The 16,655-nt window shown below is 39.7% G+C and overlaps 3 protein-coding genes across 6 annotated transcripts; all 3 read right to left on the reverse strand.

Annotated features, from left to right (window-relative positions):
* Positions 1-209: 209 nt before the first annotated feature.
* LOC124062229 (high affinity choline transporter 1-like) lies at positions 210-7,758 on the reverse strand. Of its 3 annotated transcripts, none has more exons than XM_046394854.1 (9): positions 6,806-7,758; positions 4,360-4,549; positions 4,111-4,224; positions 2,922-3,077; positions 2,676-2,824; positions 2,341-2,481; positions 1,739-1,892; positions 934-1,151; positions 210-820 (listed from the first exon to the last, which is right to left on the reverse strand). In XM_046394854.1, exons 2-9 carry the CDS (start codon positions 4,541-4,543, stop codon positions 311-313), a joined length of 1,626 nt encoding a protein of 541 aa, XP_046250810.1. In that variant the 5' UTR covers positions 4,544-4,549; positions 6,806-7,758; the 3' UTR covers positions 210-310. The 3 variants fall into 3 exon arrangements, with proteins under 3 accessions (XP_046250810.1, XP_046250811.1, XP_046250812.1); XM_046394855.1 differs by lacking the exon at positions 6,806-7,758 and adding an exon at positions 5,909-6,384; XM_046394856.1 differs by lacking the exon at positions 4,111-4,224.
* A 143-nt stretch (positions 7,759-7,901) lies between these two features.
* Positions 7,902-11,047, reverse strand: cfap161 (cilia and flagella associated protein 161). Its single transcript, XM_046394860.1, has 8 exons — positions 10,846-11,047; positions 10,172-10,261; positions 9,859-10,076; positions 9,689-9,770; positions 9,143-9,178; positions 8,824-8,946; positions 8,648-8,721; positions 7,902-8,177 (listed from the first exon to the last, which is right to left on the reverse strand). The coding sequence occupies exons 1-8, from the start codon at positions 10,915-10,917 to the stop codon at positions 7,997-7,999; spliced, it is 876 nt and encodes a 291-aa protein (XP_046250816.1). The 5' UTR covers positions 10,918-11,047; the 3' UTR covers positions 7,902-7,996.
* A 322-nt stretch (positions 11,048-11,369) lies between these two features.
* Positions 11,370-16,612, reverse strand: cers3b (ceramide synthase 3b). Of its 2 annotated transcripts, none has more exons than XM_046394858.1 (13): positions 16,419-16,612; positions 16,137-16,229; positions 15,947-15,992; positions 14,892-15,065; positions 14,593-14,710; positions 14,183-14,301; positions 14,034-14,091; positions 13,632-13,682; positions 13,435-13,527; positions 13,177-13,305; positions 12,510-12,616; positions 12,269-12,422; positions 11,370-11,704 (listed from the first exon to the last, which is right to left on the reverse strand). In XM_046394858.1, the coding sequence occupies exons 4-13, from the start codon at positions 15,062-15,064 to the stop codon at positions 11,582-11,584; spliced, it is 1,125 nt and encodes a 374-aa protein (XP_046250814.1). In that variant the 5' UTR covers position 15,065; positions 15,947-15,992; positions 16,137-16,229; positions 16,419-16,612; the 3' UTR covers positions 11,370-11,581. The 2 variants fall into 2 exon arrangements, with proteins under 2 accessions (XP_046250814.1, XP_046250813.1); XM_046394857.1 differs by having other exon boundaries at positions 14,892-15,068.
* Positions 16,613-16,655: the final 43 nt, after the last annotated feature.

The following is a 16,655-nucleotide window of genomic DNA, read 5'->3' on the forward strand; positions in this document are numbered from 1 at the left end:
TTAAGAAAAGATGAAAACATTTGTCTTAACGATTAAATGCAGAGATTCATTTTAAAAGGATTAGGGCCATGTCAACTCTGACATTAAGATCAGATTGTTAATATCTTCATATTTGGCCTTAATACTGTTCTGTTGGAGAGAGACATCTAGCTTGTCTCCACTGCCTCCCTGAATCACTCTCAATATACTGCATACATACCAGCTGGATGCATAAAAAGCATATACTTCTTTATTGAGAGTGTAGTACAATACAGGTAAAGAGTGTGAACAAATAATCAGTGCAGAGAAGAGGGTTGTGCTACATGTAATATTAGAATTTGGTAAAAAGTGTGTCTCTATTCTGCTGAGGACGTATCTCCTCCCTCTCTGTCTCTTCTTTCTCTTCAAACACCCTCAGAAAATCCCAGGACGGAGGAATTAGTTGGTGACTGAAAACCAGCTCCGTCAGCTTAGACACTGTAGAAATGCATATCACAGAGCAAACCATGGCCAGAGTCCTGAAGGGAAAGTACTGTGTGATAACTCCGTGCTCCTCCCTCCAGCCAGGGTACAGGAGGAGAGCAGGGATCCCAAGCACTGGCTCCCCACCCAGCCCACGCAGCAGCAGTCCCACTACATACCCACTAATAGCACCGTAGGTATTAGCACAGCTGAGGTGCAGCACACAAAAGAGCTGCGGGAAGATTACGCAGTAGAGGAGGTCCCCGCTCAGCAGCCAGAGGGCAAACACACTATCATCACCAAAAGCCAGGCCCGTTCCCGCCAGGCCCACCACCAACACGCTAACACGGATCACCCACAGCAGCTCTCGCTCTGAGGCCTGCAAGAGGAAAAAAAGGAAAAGTAAAAATGTTAGTATCAAGCAGCTCATTTTTACTTGATGAACCAAACACACACATGTGCACGCGCACACACACACATAGACGAACACACCTGCTTCCTCAAAGTCGTCTTGTATATGTTCTGTGTGAACATGGATGCTGAGGACAGTAGCACGGAGTCCATAGACGACATAACTGCTGCAGCCACAGAACCAATGCCTAACACTGCTAACCAGGTGGGTGTGAGGTATTGCAGGGCCAGTGGCAGAATCTTCCCTGCCTCCCCTCGTTCAAAAGGAGGGGGCAGACCATACGCTGTTTTGTTCCAGTCTTAAAGGAAAGGAGAGGAGGAGAGAGGAGGACATGACATCAACATAAATAAACAAACAAAAAGGGCACTTGTGCACTACCTATAGTCCAGGCTTCTATGATGAGCAAATCTGCCACCATACATCTGGATGTATGTCCAAAACTATGAGAAGTACGTCAAAATATGGTGGTGAAACAACGAAAGTAATTTGCATCTGCTCTGTGATATTAATCTGCTCCAAATTTAATAGGTTTTTACTTGGCCAATTCTGCAGTTTCATGATAATCGAGCCACTGGTTTTTAGCATCTAATCCAGCTGTCAGACAGATAATCAAGCAAGCAAGCAAACAGAAACATAACTTCCTTGGCAAAGGAAATAAAAAATAAAGCAATGGGGAAGGCAGCTAGGTGACAACAAGCAAAATGTCCCACCATAATGATTATGATATTCTAACCATTGCAGTTACACAAATACTCACATACAAATGCAACCTAGATTATCTTAGCCCATGCAACTGCCAACAGTAGCGGGACCACACCTTTGGAACATGTTGTTTAACAGAAAATATCCGTGTGTACAGCGTACAGTGTTAACATCCATGCGTACCTGCAGATGCAGCTGCAGCTCCAAAAACAACCGAGGGGATTCCCATCATAAAACTTGTCACCGCAGCAGCAAAACAGGTTACCTGAGCCTGAGTAGAGGAGGCTGCAGAGAGGATCCTCTGGTATAGAGCTTGATAGGCCAGTCCCCCCAAAGCCTACAGCACACACACATACACCGAGTCATGTTTACATCAACCATCAACCATAACAATGAACATTACTTGCCTAATCCTAACCCTAATCTAAACTACCATTAAAGCAAGTGTTCACCCTAATATTTAATGATTTAAATTGTGGGGACTTGCATTTTGTTCCCATAAGTAAGACGGGTCCCCACAGTGTGGCTGTGTGTTTGTCCCCACAGCTACAGGAATATGCGTCCACACAGACACACAATGGCTGAATTCCTTTTAGCAGCTTCAGATTTGACTGAAAACCTCAGTTGATTTAATACACGTTTTCCAGGATGTACGGGAAACCTGTACTCAAGAAACAATATATTCAGTAGTTACATATGAGCAATGATACAACTTAAGATGTGGTATTTCAGTTGACTAACCCCACTACACACACCGTGACACAAAATAAAAGTTAAAATCCAACCAGCAATAGCATTTGATCTGCCCATTTTCCAGCATCTGCCAGCTCCAACTCTCCTATCCATGTAGTTGAATGGTTGTGGTGGGCTGTTTGTGAGATGTCAGTAACTGCAGGACTGAGTAGCAGAAAAGGAATGCAGAGAAACTGAAACAGAGAAAAAGAAAAAGCTGTTGCAGCAAAACTGAGGCCAAGCTATTGACATACTATTCGTCATACAAGTTAATCCTCTGGCTTTCCCTCCATGCTCCTCCCTCTCTTCTCCCAGTCATTTGTGCAACTCACTACTTTATTGCACTCCCTCTGTACTTCCATCTTTCTCTGCTTCCTCTATTTCTCACCAGGCTGACAAAGATGAAAAAAAGTTGGATGACATCAGTGTACGCAACAGAGTAGAGGCCCCCTAAAAATGTGTAGATGATGGAGACAGCTGCTGAGATGATGATGGAGATAGCAGACGACAGCCCAAGAATTACGCTTATTGTTCCTCCTGGACAATAAAGAGAACATTAAATCACAGATGCTATACAAAAATGTAATGTTAGTATTAAAATTTGATAAATAAAGACATAAGCATAACCTGTTACCAAGAGCAGCAAGGATGCAGGCCACCCACAATATGTCACTGACCAAAGCAGGAACAAGCAGTGCTGTGGTGAATGTGTTGCCATAGTGAAGCTGAAATGGGTCCAACATAGTCACGTAGCACTTGGACCTCATTGGTTTGGCAAAAAACAATCCTCCTTAATATACAAAGAAAACAACTGGTGAAAAGTTATGTGAAGAACCTTTTAATCATTAAAAATATTCCATTGATTCAAAACAGACCTGCAACAATTTTTATAATCAACAAATCCTTGAAGTAATTTTTTGGCAAAAAAGATCATTTGGTCCAACTCCAATATGAATAATTTCTACCTCTCTGATAATAAACTGAATCTTTGGATTTTTGACCAGACAAAACAAGACACTTAAAGATGTCAACCCCAGCAATTTTTCACTATTTACTGGCATTTTATTGTCCAAATGACCAATCCAAAACCTTATCAGTACATTAAGTGATACTGAAAGCAATCATGAGTTGCAACCATTTGAAATTGTCAGTAGGTGTGAATGTCCCACCTACAGTCCCAGACAGGACAACAATCCAACAATCCAACAGTAGCACCACATGAGTATCATCATGGTGACATCTTGGATTATTAGTTATTTAATTTGTGTAAATGTGTTTCCATATATTAATTTCATTGTATACTTTTACTCTATATTTTATATTCTACATTCTACATCTGCACTTTCTGATCTTGTGCAGCTGCAACACATAAATATAACAAGTCGGGACCGATAAAGACTTATCATATCTAGATGGATATATAGATATGCTTTATTGATCCCAGACTGGGAAATTACAGTCCACAGTCTACTATCTAGTTGTAAAAGATAAAAACAGCCGCAGACCTGCATAGATAAAGTGGGTATAGAAAATGGATGGATGGATATCATTTGTATTAACACATCATGCGACATCCATTTCATTGGGCCGTTTTTTATAAGTTTATAAGTGTCAAGTCCTCAGAGGACTATGATCTGATGTTATGTCCAACTGTCCAACAACAATGAAACTACATTCTGAACACGGCGTTTAGTTACATGCACAGGCGTCAGGTCTGCCAGGAATCTTTTATTTTGGTGTGTGGCACCTTGGTGTTTGACCATCACCCCTTGCTCTGTTGTGTTACTGTACAGAAGCTTTATTTCATTTTTTCAACTACTCACCCAAAAAAAAAGTGATCAGATAAGCAAAAGGCCCCATAGCCCAGATGAGTCCTTGACCAGGAGAATAAACAGCCTCAGCAATTCCCATAATGTAACCTCCACCAACCCATGTTGCTAAGAGAAAACAATTGAAAACAATCGATTGAAAAATGGAGCAACAAAACACGGTGAAAGGAGCACAGAGCCCACACAGGAAGGAAGCCACACCAATTTCTACTAAATGACAGTCATGAAAAGTAAACGCTGTACCTGTCATGGTGAAAACTCCGACCAGGACACCAATGTTACGGCCACCAACAATGGTAACTTCACTCTTGCTACTGATACATTTTTTCTCCACTTTCTTGGATTTCCGAGATGCCCAGATCCCAGTTGCCAGGATGACAATATAGAAAACCGCCACAGCCACCAGTCCAGGAACATTCACTGCCATGATTATCTGTATTACACGATGCACAGTCCATAAATTACATAATAAAAATAACATATGAAAGACAATAAGTCTAAGTTGTTGCCGCTGCCATTAGTTTAAGACAATACTAAACATAGTGGCTGTGCTACAACACCAATTGAGAGTAATAACTATTGTCTTTTGCCATCTCCAGGAAGCAACACTGAAAAAAATCAGCCAACTAAGTCTCAACTTTTATCTTGACAGGTTGTGAAAACACACTGCAAGGGCCTCCTCTATACATCTCGTATACAGCAGACACATATGGAATTAAAGGAAAATCTGAACTATTGATTGAGGAAACAAAAATGCAAATGATTCAGGGATCACTGAATATTTTGTTCGGTATGTCTCTGCCTGTCTCTTGACAAATGACAAAGACAATTATGAAAGATGCACTTTTTCCAAAAATTAAATCACAGAGTCACAGAGCCAAGGCTTGACTTCAGCACTTAAGTCCTGGGAGCATTCAGGACTGAATGAGGCATATCAAGACCAGAACACTTAAACACAAGAGGGAATGGGGTGGCCCGAGAGAAAGTGCCAAAGACCACTAGCCAGCGTCAGACTGCCTCTGAGGCTCCTCAACACAGGACTCAATCTCTTTCTACTGTATTTATTTTCCCTAGCAGGGTTTTGAAACAGTGTGTCTACCTTCATTTTGGGAAACAGACTTATTCAAAGTGCTTTAGTTTGAATTGCAGGTCCATAACTGGGGATTGAGAAACAGTCATCTTTATTTGTTCTGATCAACACAAATAAAGTTGCAGAATATAAAGCTGAGCAGTGAAAAGAAGTGGATGGACAAGATGTAATCTGGCTGTTTCTGATTAGCTTGCTTAGTTCTTTGGATCACATTTCATCCCCACAAGTTCAGTTAATTAGCAAACCGCTGTGGTTACTCAGTACCTCAGTCTTTGATTCAAATTTTGATAACGCTGGACAAACTGTCCAAGACAGTTTTAAAGATCAGTTTATACTGGAACTGACTATAAAGTGTCAATTGTCTGATATGTTACTGTTTATCCATGTTGTAATGTTCGATTGGCCTTTGTAAAATTGTGTGTGTGTGTATCTGTATAGATGTTACATCCCTGTATGGAGTGAAAGAAAAACATACTGATGTAGCTTTTGCCGCGTCCAAGCTTGTATTGAATTTATTGGTCCAGAAAACAGTTCGCCACAATATACATCACGTAACTAGTGAAACAGGCTACAGTGTTACAACATTTCACATTTAGCCCAACTACATCCATAAGCTCAGGTATCACAGTCACTACTATTCTTCTCCCTGCATGTTACTTATGGCTTTAGAAGATATAAACACTGTTAAACCTCCCTTCTTACCTGTATGGCAGGGGTGGGGGATAAAGAAAAACAGACTCAGGAGGATGTTGCTTTTTCCGCGTCCACGCTCGTAATGAACGCCCGTAAAGCACACATTCCCTTACGCAGGTTGAACGAGGCATTAGCAATCAAAAACAGATCAATAGACTACAAACGCCTAGTCAAACTTATAAAAAAGAAACTCAGGGAGCTAAGGAAACGAAACTCAACGAGCTACGGAAACACTGCAAAATGTAACCTGGAGTGCATTTTCCCAAATATTAAATCAGGTAAATAAGATTGCATATTAAAACGCAGATCATTTTATCCTACTTAATCTTTTCGCCTCATTGATTTTCAAGGCCAGAGCAATAGATTACAGATAACATTGATCTGGAGATCATAATACATCCTTAACTCAAGCCCTCTGAGATTAATGACCACGTTCTTAACTGCATATGACAATGGATTACAGCAATCCGAGTTTAGCAGTTTTACCTTATGCACACTGTTAAATATTTATTTGTATTTCTCCATCCAATGCTTTCTAGATTACATTATCCTACTTCTTAAACCAAGCACTGCAATGAATTAGAGCGTTTTTATGACCGCTACATAAACAACAGAATTACTTATTGTTAAATGTGATTTATTTTATTTCTGACTGAAGAAATCTACGGTAGTGGTAAATCCGTACAAATCCTCATTAAATCTGCTATCATTTATGAAGCATTTCCCCTCTGAGTTATCACTATGTTTATTTAATTTCAAAAAAGTATTTACTTATTTTAAATAAAGAAGTATTTTACTCATTATGCAGGCAGAATTGTGCCTTCCTACGTGTTATAATATGGATTATTACTGCTGAATTGATGTGTTAGCGGCGTTTAATTGCTGCAGTTGGTGAAGTTGTTTTACCTGTTTGACGCCCCAATGTCGGAATTCCAACTCGTCAAGTCGGTCGTTCGCAGAGGACACCTTGTTTTCAATCAAGATGGCTTCCCGGAGCTGTGGTTTTGCGTGCTTTTGTCTTCTGTCTGATGCTGCTTGTAACCGTTCGGTGTTACTATAACAATGCCTGAATAATGTTACAAACGAGCTGTCATTGTGTTGTGGCAAATAGAAAGCGTCCAACTCGTTTTTGCCGGATGTGATGTCACTAACGATTTACGAGTACAAATAGAATGCAGGGTTTGTGGCAGAAGACATGTTGTAATTAATTTTAAACCGTAAACGCAAAGGTTTATTTTTTGTTATTGTGTTTTTTTTTCAACTTTGTGTTTACGAGGACAGAAACTTGCCCTTACCTGCACAGCAGCCTATAATGCTGTGCAGTCAATCTTACACTCTTTACAAGAGAATGTGAATAAAGTCTTGGCAAGTGCAGAAACATTAACATGTATGCACACTAAATCTTGTCATGCTTAGCATTTGCACAAATAATTTCTATAACATATACGCACACACAGTCCAACTGTAATTGTTAAAGCCACCAGCTACTATGGCAGATACAAGATTTATTTATTCATTTATGTGAACAACCACATTGTGATCATTTTTTTAGCCACCACAGAAGCACTTTGAGCTGAATTTTGGCTTCACACATGATTATGACATGAGGGTCCATCAGCAGAACAGCCCAGACCATGATTAACTTTTGTAATTAAAAATATCTTTGAAATTATGTGTGTCTAGTCCTGGAGACCCCCTGCACTGCATGTTAGAGTTTACCTGATTCTGACACACCTGATTCAAATGAATGAACACTGAATGCAATTATGTTTTTTTTTTTTAACCTGTTTTAAAGCCAGGGGGTCCATATGATTCAGCAGCAAAAAATTCGAGTACAGCAGGCACATTATAGCAGAATCTCCACAAGGAGAAGAGGGAAAACATTCAAGTACATAGAAAATCCATGCAGTTTATAAGTTTTACCCTCAGTCTAAAGAAACATACAGTTTAGCCTGGACTCGCTTTGCACAGGAAGAAAAAAAATCAATGACCCAGACAGAAAAAAACAACAACTTTGTTTTATAAAGGTTTAGGAGTTAATGGTGTGGTATCTATCAACCATATTTTTTACACATCACAGAGGTATTCAGGTTAGATTTAAAAGCCAGGGTTTTCCTGTGTGAGCTCCTTGTTTTTAGCTGCTGAACGTGGGTGGTTGAGACGTTCATTTTCGGCAGGGTCAGAGGTGCACAGTATCCAGTGGTTGTTGTCCTGTTCAGCTTTATGGGAGTCGAAGAAGGTATGAGCTGTCACCTCACAGTCTTTACCATATGTGGTCCTGCAGAGACAGAGTGACAGCAGCCATGCAGGCCTCGTAACATGACTTTTAGCTGCCATATTGGAGGTCCTCATCCTTTGGCAAGTGGCAGTAAAGAGCTGACTGCAACTAAATACTCTACATCGTCTATTTCTGACACATTTTGACAGGAAACTGATCATTATATGTATTAAAATATATCAGATCAGTTTGGTTATGTTATGAAAGCTGATAGTTCTCCTACAGTTACAACGTATAGTTGTCATGGAACTGACTGAAGGTAGAGTACATCCACATGGCAGTTTTCTTTCTCTGCTATCTCTCTTTTTGCATATCACACATTTGGCTATTATACTTCTCAATTTTTGAATGGACCTCAAGGCTGACATCAGACATGAGAGGAACACAAATCGACATCCTTTATATTGCATTAAACACAGCAAAATATTTCCCTTGGTTTGGGGTTATTTTGAAAGGAAAACAGAATCTACCAAAGGACGTGATCACCCAGAACAGCGAGAGCCTGGTTTGTCTTGCAGTGTATGATCAGCACCTTCACATTGGCCTGGAAAAAGCAAAAGCCTCTCAATAATTGCACAGAGATCCTCAATGCAGTAAAAAAGCAAAAAGAAAAGCAAAAGAAACACAAAGAAATCTGTTAACTTACAGGAACAGGTTGACCCTCATATTCAAGCCGCTCCTGAGGGTCCAAGTGCGCTATCTTCCACCATGACAGGAAGGAACTGCCAACATCCAAGTTTACTTCTTGTAGGCGAGATTTTTTGGCACACTTTAAATGAAATAAAAATAATATGAAGCTGAGAATGGTAGAAAAACTTGTAAAAAACATAGTTACTGCATTTTGCATTTAAATTTTAGTGTGCATGTAATCTTTTCTGCTTTTTCGTCTCAGTTGGTGGTTTTTCAGTGTAATGCATTCTCCACGATAGTCTCCAAAAGGTCATTAATGTTGAAATGGGATCTACCTTCTGAAAACTTTTCAGGTCACTCGTCAAGTAGAGCTGAGGAAAGGAAGAGAAAATATGTAAACATGCAAAGCACAACACAAAGTGAACCATGTTAGTCACTTAAAAATCACTGTATGACTGAATCAAGCTTGTTGTCTTCAGCTGAAAAATGGAGGACATTTGTTCAATAAACAAAATGATTCAAACATTAATATTCATTTATCTCAGCTATGAAAGACTTACAGGAAAGGATGTCTCTTATTTTTGTTAAATATTAAAGCTGTCAGTTTTGTGCTGCACTTCCATAAGGTCTGGGGACTTTGAGAGAGAGATTTTAAAAAACAAACAAACAAACAAACAAAACGTAAAAGGGCAGCTGCAGCTAAGATGTCGTGATTATTAGTCCCTCTTATTATGCCTCCTAAATGGATCTCTCATTAAATCAGCTTGCCTGGTAAATACCACAGTTCCTAACACGAACTTGTCTAAACTTTATGAAAATGATCCTTTCCAGTCCTCGTAGTTGTAATGTGTGTGTGTGTATTTGTGTCTTAGTTCACTTACTCCCCTAGCAAAGCCACTTGTTGTTTTCAGGGCAAAGCTTTGTTCAAAATGCAGAGTTGATCCTTCAGGACTGCCATCTACACTGCACCCACACAATCGGCGTTACAGGTGTACACCTGGAAATGTTACCATGTATGATGATGTATATTTATGTGTGTTTGTGTGTGTACCTGGTGATGATGAAGGCAGTGCGTGTGCAGGCCTGAATAACTCTTCCTGCACTGATTCCACACGGGGCTTGTATGCCAGGAGAAGGAATCTTCATCAAACTGCTGATGTCTGCATCAATGCTCACTGCACTGCACTCCCTGTTTTCTCCCCCCATGTTCAACAACATCACAACATCCCCAAAGTGCAGTTTTCCATCACTTGTCACAGTGAGCTTTACCTACACACATTAACAAACACCAGCATCATTATCACTAGCATCACCATTATCCTCATCATCAGGGTGTTATTATCGTTTCTGTTAACTCATTTTACCGGTCTGAAAATGTTCTCTTTGAGGAAGTCTACTCTCTGGGCAGCAAGCTCACCCCTCTCTTTTTTCTCCAGATATTCTTTCTTTGCATCCTGAAAAAACATCAGCATATACACCATGTATTTTGTTCATATGTTTCCAACATATGGTGGTATACATAAAGAAAAGAAAACTCTTCTTCAAAATTTGTATTTCTTCTTGTCCCCACAGTGTAAACTTTCTTTGTACTCAGAGAAAATCTAAATTTCAGAGGAGGGCCAATGGAGATGTTTTGTGTCTGATGTATTCTGCTAAAGTTTGCGTACAGTGTGCGACTATAGACATCATAAAAACATCATGAAAATAATGAGTCAGTTAAGTGTAAATATAATCAACTAATAAGCCCGGTGCTTGACTGATGGTAAACTGAGATGGGTAAGTTAGCCTGTCAGACTGAACTGCCATTTCAAATCCGTTGTCAGCCATATAATACGTGCAAACGTGTGTAAAACAACAACAACAACAACAACAACAACAACAACAACAACAACAAATAACAAAACAAACTTGACATCCATCAATATGTAGACATAATATTAGCTAAGATGGACATAACGCTGTTATGTTTCCCACTGCGGGTATCGAGCGCCTTTAAATTAGCCAATTAAACGTTGAGAGCTTTATTTTGAAAACAAACCTCTTGCAAACACAGGTCCTCGTTCCAGTTTCCGATTTTCACTTTGGTGCGATAAGTTCTCACAAGAGCCATTTTGGCTATAATATGCCAACTATTGCGACCTGATAACTAAAGGTACTTTTGACGTTTGACCTGTTAAACGTACGCCGTAGGCCTGGTTTGTGTAGCGGTTGCTATGGTGACTGATGGTGAGTGGACCAACTGAATTTTTTGCTGAAATAGTTCTCGCTGATTGTCGCGAGATGGCGTGCTGGTACAGCTACTGACGCTCTTCAATCTATTTTTATTTCTGCTTATTCTGCTTCCCAACCAACAGGCGAGCGCAAGAACAAATATTGACACATACATAAACCCACATTCAGGAAGAAATAGTCTTAAAAAAAATATAACTTTCCTTTTAATGCTGTAGTTTTGCTTTAATGTGCTTCACAAACTCACTCAGAAGCACATATGCACACATGGAACTCACATAAGACATTGTCATTATCATTAGGCTACAATTAGTCTCAACAACACAGAGCAACCATCACAACAAAAATTATATTTATATATGTTTTTAATTAGGTTCTGAATAAAGTGAACTCCAGAATACATGCAACTTCAAATGACTTCATGCATGATCCTTCACAGTTCAATTTATTTTTTTTTCTGTTCAAGCATATTCATTCCTTTATCTATATGTAATTAGATTCAGCTGCAATTCAGACCGAAAGTCTCTATGCGCCTCCTGTCCTTATCAGTGGCCACTGGCCCGGCCTCTAATTCCAGAGCCATTTATGTGACTCAATATATGATTTCTTTCCTTTGCTGAGTCACTGTCTTCTTCTTCCTCTTCATCGCTCCTGTCATCACCTTCCAGCTGCAGGATGAAAATGAACCACAGAGAAGGGTGAACCAAAGACAAAGTAAGACAAGTAACTTGGAGAATTTGCATAGTTTTAGCATACATTTCTTTGTTCACATGAATAAGATAAGATGTGACTTTATTTGTACTTTGTATTTTATATTTTTATATTTTCTTCTAAGGTGTGCAATTTTTTATTTTCCTATTTATAAGTGTGTTTTGAAGCTGAGAATCTGCACAAAATTTCGTTATGCTTGCATAATGACAATAAAGACTCTTGAATCTTGAATCTATTGTTCCCCCGAGGGGAAATTTAGTCATTACATCAGCCAACATTTAGTAAGCCAGTGCAAAAGCCTAAAAAATTCAGAAAAATATGTGATGTGTATAAGTTCATATTAAAAAGTACAAAATATATACGATTTGTGTAGGTGATATATACATGTATACAGCTGAGGGGGAGAGGGATGGTGGATTAACGTCTATAAGCATCATTTATATAACGAAAGACTCTAGCAGTTTAACATCTCCAACAAGAGTATTGCACAGTGTGTGTGTGTGGGGGGGGGGGACACACACCTTGGTGAACAAAAACTTGTAAAACATTCGTGATATGAGAACAGCCCAGTAGAGGTGGAGCACCTGCAGGACCACCAACATCATATTGAAGAAGTAGTAGCCGAAGAAGGGAGCATGGTCCTCCAGTGGGTACACCCATGTACAGTGAATCAGCCTGGATGTGCACATGTAATAATTTTACACATCATACCAAAATCCCCATCATGCATCATACTGCATCCTGTCCACTTCACACACTTACCAGAAAGGAAAAATGATAAGTCTTGTCACCATAAAGACAGCTGCAAACACCACAAACATGGCGTTAGAAGCCTTGTGCCATTTGGCGTAATTGAATAGTTTTCCACACTGTGAGACAAAATCAAGACAAAAAAATCAGTTCTTTGTTTAAAAATAGTAATTTATAGTAAATCATAACATCATTGAAGGGGATTTTTGCTACTGACATTTAGGCTTAGTCATGTAATAATCCCCATGCAAGATGCTTGTATTTCCTTTGTTATTACAGGAGGTTGCCATAATAGCATGTAACATGTAATTTTTGCAAAAAAAATTTAGTTGAGAATATTATTGATTGTTATATATTGATATTGATTCAACTCTAATTACCTCTGTGAATTAATGGGCAAAGTTGAATATTTATATGTAAAATTTGCAGAATTTTTTGGTGGAAATTTAATAATGCAAAAATTTTAGCACTCAGACAACTTGAGGCTGTGCATAAAATATAAAACGCAACCACCCACCTGACAATTAGCTTCACTGTCACAATGGTAAAATGTAAAAGAAATATAGTAAATAGTAAATTAATAATAAATTACTTTTTCAATCAGTCTGTGCACAGCAGCTTACAGTATGACAAGCACATAGGTCAGTTTGAGCATGCGCTGATGTAAAATGATGCCGACCTCTAGCAGTACGTCAGCGCAGTCATGAACTGCCATCACAAGGGTTCCAATACGGATGTAGTTGGAAATCCAGGAGAAACTCAGAAGAATCAGTGTAGCTGTGTGATGAATCACCTGCTCTTTGAAGTCCTACATGCACACAAATGACAGGTAAACATATATGCAGGTGAAACATAGACACCCCTAATTTATTGTACCATTATAACATAAAAAGCAAATACAGATTTTGCTTTAGAAAGGAAACATCTACACACTCACCTTCCGTTTCACATCAGAAGAGAGGCTGAGGAGCAGAGAGAGGTAGAAGCTGGTTTCCAATATGTAATACCAGTACTGAGATGGCAGCATGGACTGCATGGGCATACAACACACACACACACACACACAGATATTTATTTTGTTGCATGCTGTAACACTGTACCAGCCATCCTAATAGCAATGACAAAAGCACTTACTTGTTTAGGGAAGCCTGCCCAAACCTCCTTCAGATTATGAAACCACGGTTTCTACAGCCAACAAAAACAAAGAAAGAGAGAGAGAGAAAGAGGAGCATGAGCTGGGGTTGGGGAATAGCCTTGAAAAAAGCCGCAACGGTAAATGTTGGCCACTTGCTCATGCATGTTTGTCTGCCATGTCATCTGCCAGAGTGTGAGAAAAACCCTGAAGCACAGGCAGACATGACATAGGGAAAGAGACAAGGAGTTTCACATGGAGCATACACTGAAATAAGGAGACAGAGAAAGAAGCAGAGAGAGGAAGACAAAACTGAAAAACTGACTGCCACAAGACACAAATAATTACCCTGTAATAAAAGAGCTTGCTGTGATAAAACATGAGAAAAGGCCAAAATTACTTACATCATAGAGAGCTAGGATTCCACAGACAAATGCAAAAAAATAAAAGGCACATCTCCAGCTGTTGACAGACAAGAACAATAATGTCACTCAATTACAAATTTGTTTTCACATCACTGTACAATCACACACTCACATAAGCACATACGCACCTGGCTTCGCAGAACCTTTTGCGAAGCCCTGGACGGTTCTGGTTCCTCCTCCTCCTGAACCACACTTGAAGTCTCCTTTCTGACCAACTGGTTTTCTTACAAAGAGACCTCACATCAGCCTGAGAAACACAAGAGGGGCAGTCCAGCTGTTACACTCTCTCCACCCTAATGCACACTTTTTGAAGCTATACACCATGTCTGATGCCAAAGAACATGTAGTTTACTGTCCATCAGCAACAAACAGCAAACAACAACAATAATTTATGCTGACAAAAGCCAACTGTTCAAATTATAGTAACCCAGTATATCTGAAAAATACCATACAAAATATTGTTCCTAAAATCCTATATACTATAGGTGTGACTGGTAAAAGATTTTTGTTTTTCAGTGACATGCCCCTTTAGACCCACCTGTGATGGAAAGCGTGCTTTGCTGCAAAAGTAGTTTTCTAAGAGTGGGTGTGGTTCTGCTGTGAGACGTATTCTGTCCCTGACTCCCCAAACATTAGCCAATGGTGCGGCCATGTACCTGTAACAGCACACAAGCAAGCACAGACATTACAGTAAATCTGCGTCATCAGCTCTTTGGAGTGCCATGTGTTGCTCCACGCAGCTAATGCAACATAATCCCAGTATTCTGAAACTTGATGATTGTATTGCTATGTTTGCTGTCACAAAGCACATTTTACTCATATACTGCATAGTCGCACCTCTCAAACAGGTATCTGACTAGAAGCATGCAGATAGCGCAGGGCAGAGCAGCGTAGAGGTGAGAGGCTTTAGCGTAGACATAACCTTCTTTGTCCTCTAAATCAGACCAGTAGACGTTTGCCGGCAGCCACAGACGATCCCACCACAGCCACTCACTGACTGTTTGCAACATGCTGCTGGAAAACACAGAAGACACATGAAAAATAATAAATAAAAAAAGCTATTTCATTTTACAAGCATGAACCATGATGAAACATTTTGTTTCCTATTCACATTTTTAAAATCATATCAAGTAAGTGGAGGTAAATCAAAACATTAGTTCATGAATATTAAATAAATCACATTTGACAAACCACACAACGCTTCACACAAACCACATGCCATACCGCCATACCATGTGGTGTGACAACATGTAGTAGCAGTAGCACATTTTTTCACCTGCCTATAAAAATATGTACTATTGATACAATTCAGATCGAATGAAAGATTGTTTTAAAATAGTTTTTTTTCCAGTTTCTATCATTAAACGAAGTAAAGTTGCCAATGTAGTGCACATTCACTGTGGGAAATCAAGACATTTTTTATAAACTGAATGCAGGCTGGCATGCTGAAGCAGCTAGGACTCTGGTCCACAAGGATTCACAGCCCAAAAAAATCCTTTTTGTCTTAAACCTACTGTGCCAGTTTTTTTGGTTGTAGCCACTAGGAACTAATCGGTGGACATCCAGTCCCAGAAGGAAGTGAGTAAATTGGAGAAGAGAATATCAATAATTATCAAAGGGCAAGACAGATAAAGAGACAGATAAAGAAGGGTGAGGAGCAATTCGATGAGTTAAAGTCCCTTTTCTCATGGACTCTGCCCCTGATGTATAGATAAAAACATGTTATTTTATCAATTAGAAAACTGCTTTTCATATCAAAGTCGTCCGAACAAATATAATTATTATAATTCTACAATAATTCTAAATATTTATAATGGTGGCATAAATTATTAACCAGGATACAGCGTGTCCGTGAATGTAATAAGTAAACATGGGAAAGCGGGCACACGTACCTGCAGGCACTGTTGTCTTGACAAGTTCCAACAGAAGAGAGGGAAGCTGAAGTGAATACAGAGAGAGTGTAAGAAAGTCCAAGTCATCACTTGTTGATGTCCGGTTTGCATGCTCAGTTCTTTGTTACACGTCAGTCACAGAATCCATCCACTAATACGTACATGCTCATGTAGGCACACACAGACTCACCTTCAGTGCGCTCACTGTGAGACGTACAGTGTGTTTCCCAGGGACCTTCCCGTGTGAAGCAAGTCTGTTACTCATATAGGTCATGTACTGCACCTATCCACACAAGATAACAGCCCCCGTTAGATCACACAAGTTCACTTCATCAGCTATTGCGGAGCTATTCTTCAAAGACAGCGTAAAAGAAGGCAAATATTTACACACAAGCTACTGCGTGATGTACCTCATTGTGTGCGAGGCAACGGAATCTGGTGAACATGTTGAATTTTGTGTGTGGTCGCTCACCTGATTAGAAAGAACGGGATCCTTCCCTCCCACTCTGTCTGCTGCTGTGATCACACCCTTGTAGTTGCAGAAAGTCTTTTATGAGTGCGGTTTGAGCATTTTGTACTCTTACTTGCGAATGGTATAAGCTGAAGCAGTCATTGGCGTCTACAAGTGTTGGCATACCCTCACCTGCAATTCCCTTGGAATGCTGGGAAGCCCTCACAAAGGCTCCATTCACTAGTGGGACAGGGGAGG

This window comes from Scatophagus argus, chromosome 7 (genome assembly GCF_020382885.2).
Source record: "Scatophagus argus isolate fScaArg1 chromosome 7, fScaArg1.pri, whole genome shotgun sequence".
In the NCBI taxonomy this organism is placed as follows: domain Eukaryota; kingdom Metazoa; phylum Chordata; class Actinopteri; family Scatophagidae; genus Scatophagus; species Scatophagus argus.

Bases quoted from the DNA above. Each gene is read 5' to 3' on its own strand.
- LOC124062229 (XM_046394854.1), bottom strand. From the start codon at position 4,543: ATGGCAGTGAATGTTCCTGGACTGGTGGCTGTGGCGGTTTTCTATATT. The intron at 4,225-4,359 runs GTACAGCGTTTA...GTTTTCTCTTAG, and splicing joins CGGAGTTTTCACCATGACAG to CAACATGGGTTGGTGGAGGT. The intron at 1,893-2,340 runs GTTGGATTTTAA...TGTGTGCTGTAG, and splicing joins CAGATCAAATGCTATTGCTG to GCTTTGGGGGGACTGGCCTA.
- cfap161 (XM_046394860.1), bottom strand. From the start codon at position 10,917: ATGGCTCTTGTGAGAACTTATCGCACCAAAGTGAAAATCGGAAACTGG. The intron at 8,947-9,142 runs GTAGATCCCATT...TTTCATTTAAAG, and splicing joins ACCTGAAAAGTTTTCAGAAG to TGTGCCAAAAAATCTCGCCT. The intron at 8,178-8,647 runs GTAGATTCTGTT...CTGTCTCTGCAG, and splicing joins CTGGGTGATCACGTCCTTTG to GACCACATATGGTAAAGACT.
- cers3b (XM_046394858.1), bottom strand. From the start codon at position 15,064: ATGTTGCAAACAGTCAGTGAGTGGCTGTGGTGGGATCGTCTGTGGCTG. The intron at 13,683-14,033 runs GTAAGTAATTTT...TGTTGGCTGTAG, and splicing joins GAATCCTAGCTCTCTATGAT to AAACCGTGGTTTCATAATCT. The intron at 13,306-13,434 runs GTGAGTGTGTAG...GTGTGCATGTAG, and splicing joins CTTCTGATGTGAAACGGAAG to GACTTCAAAGAGCAGGTGAT.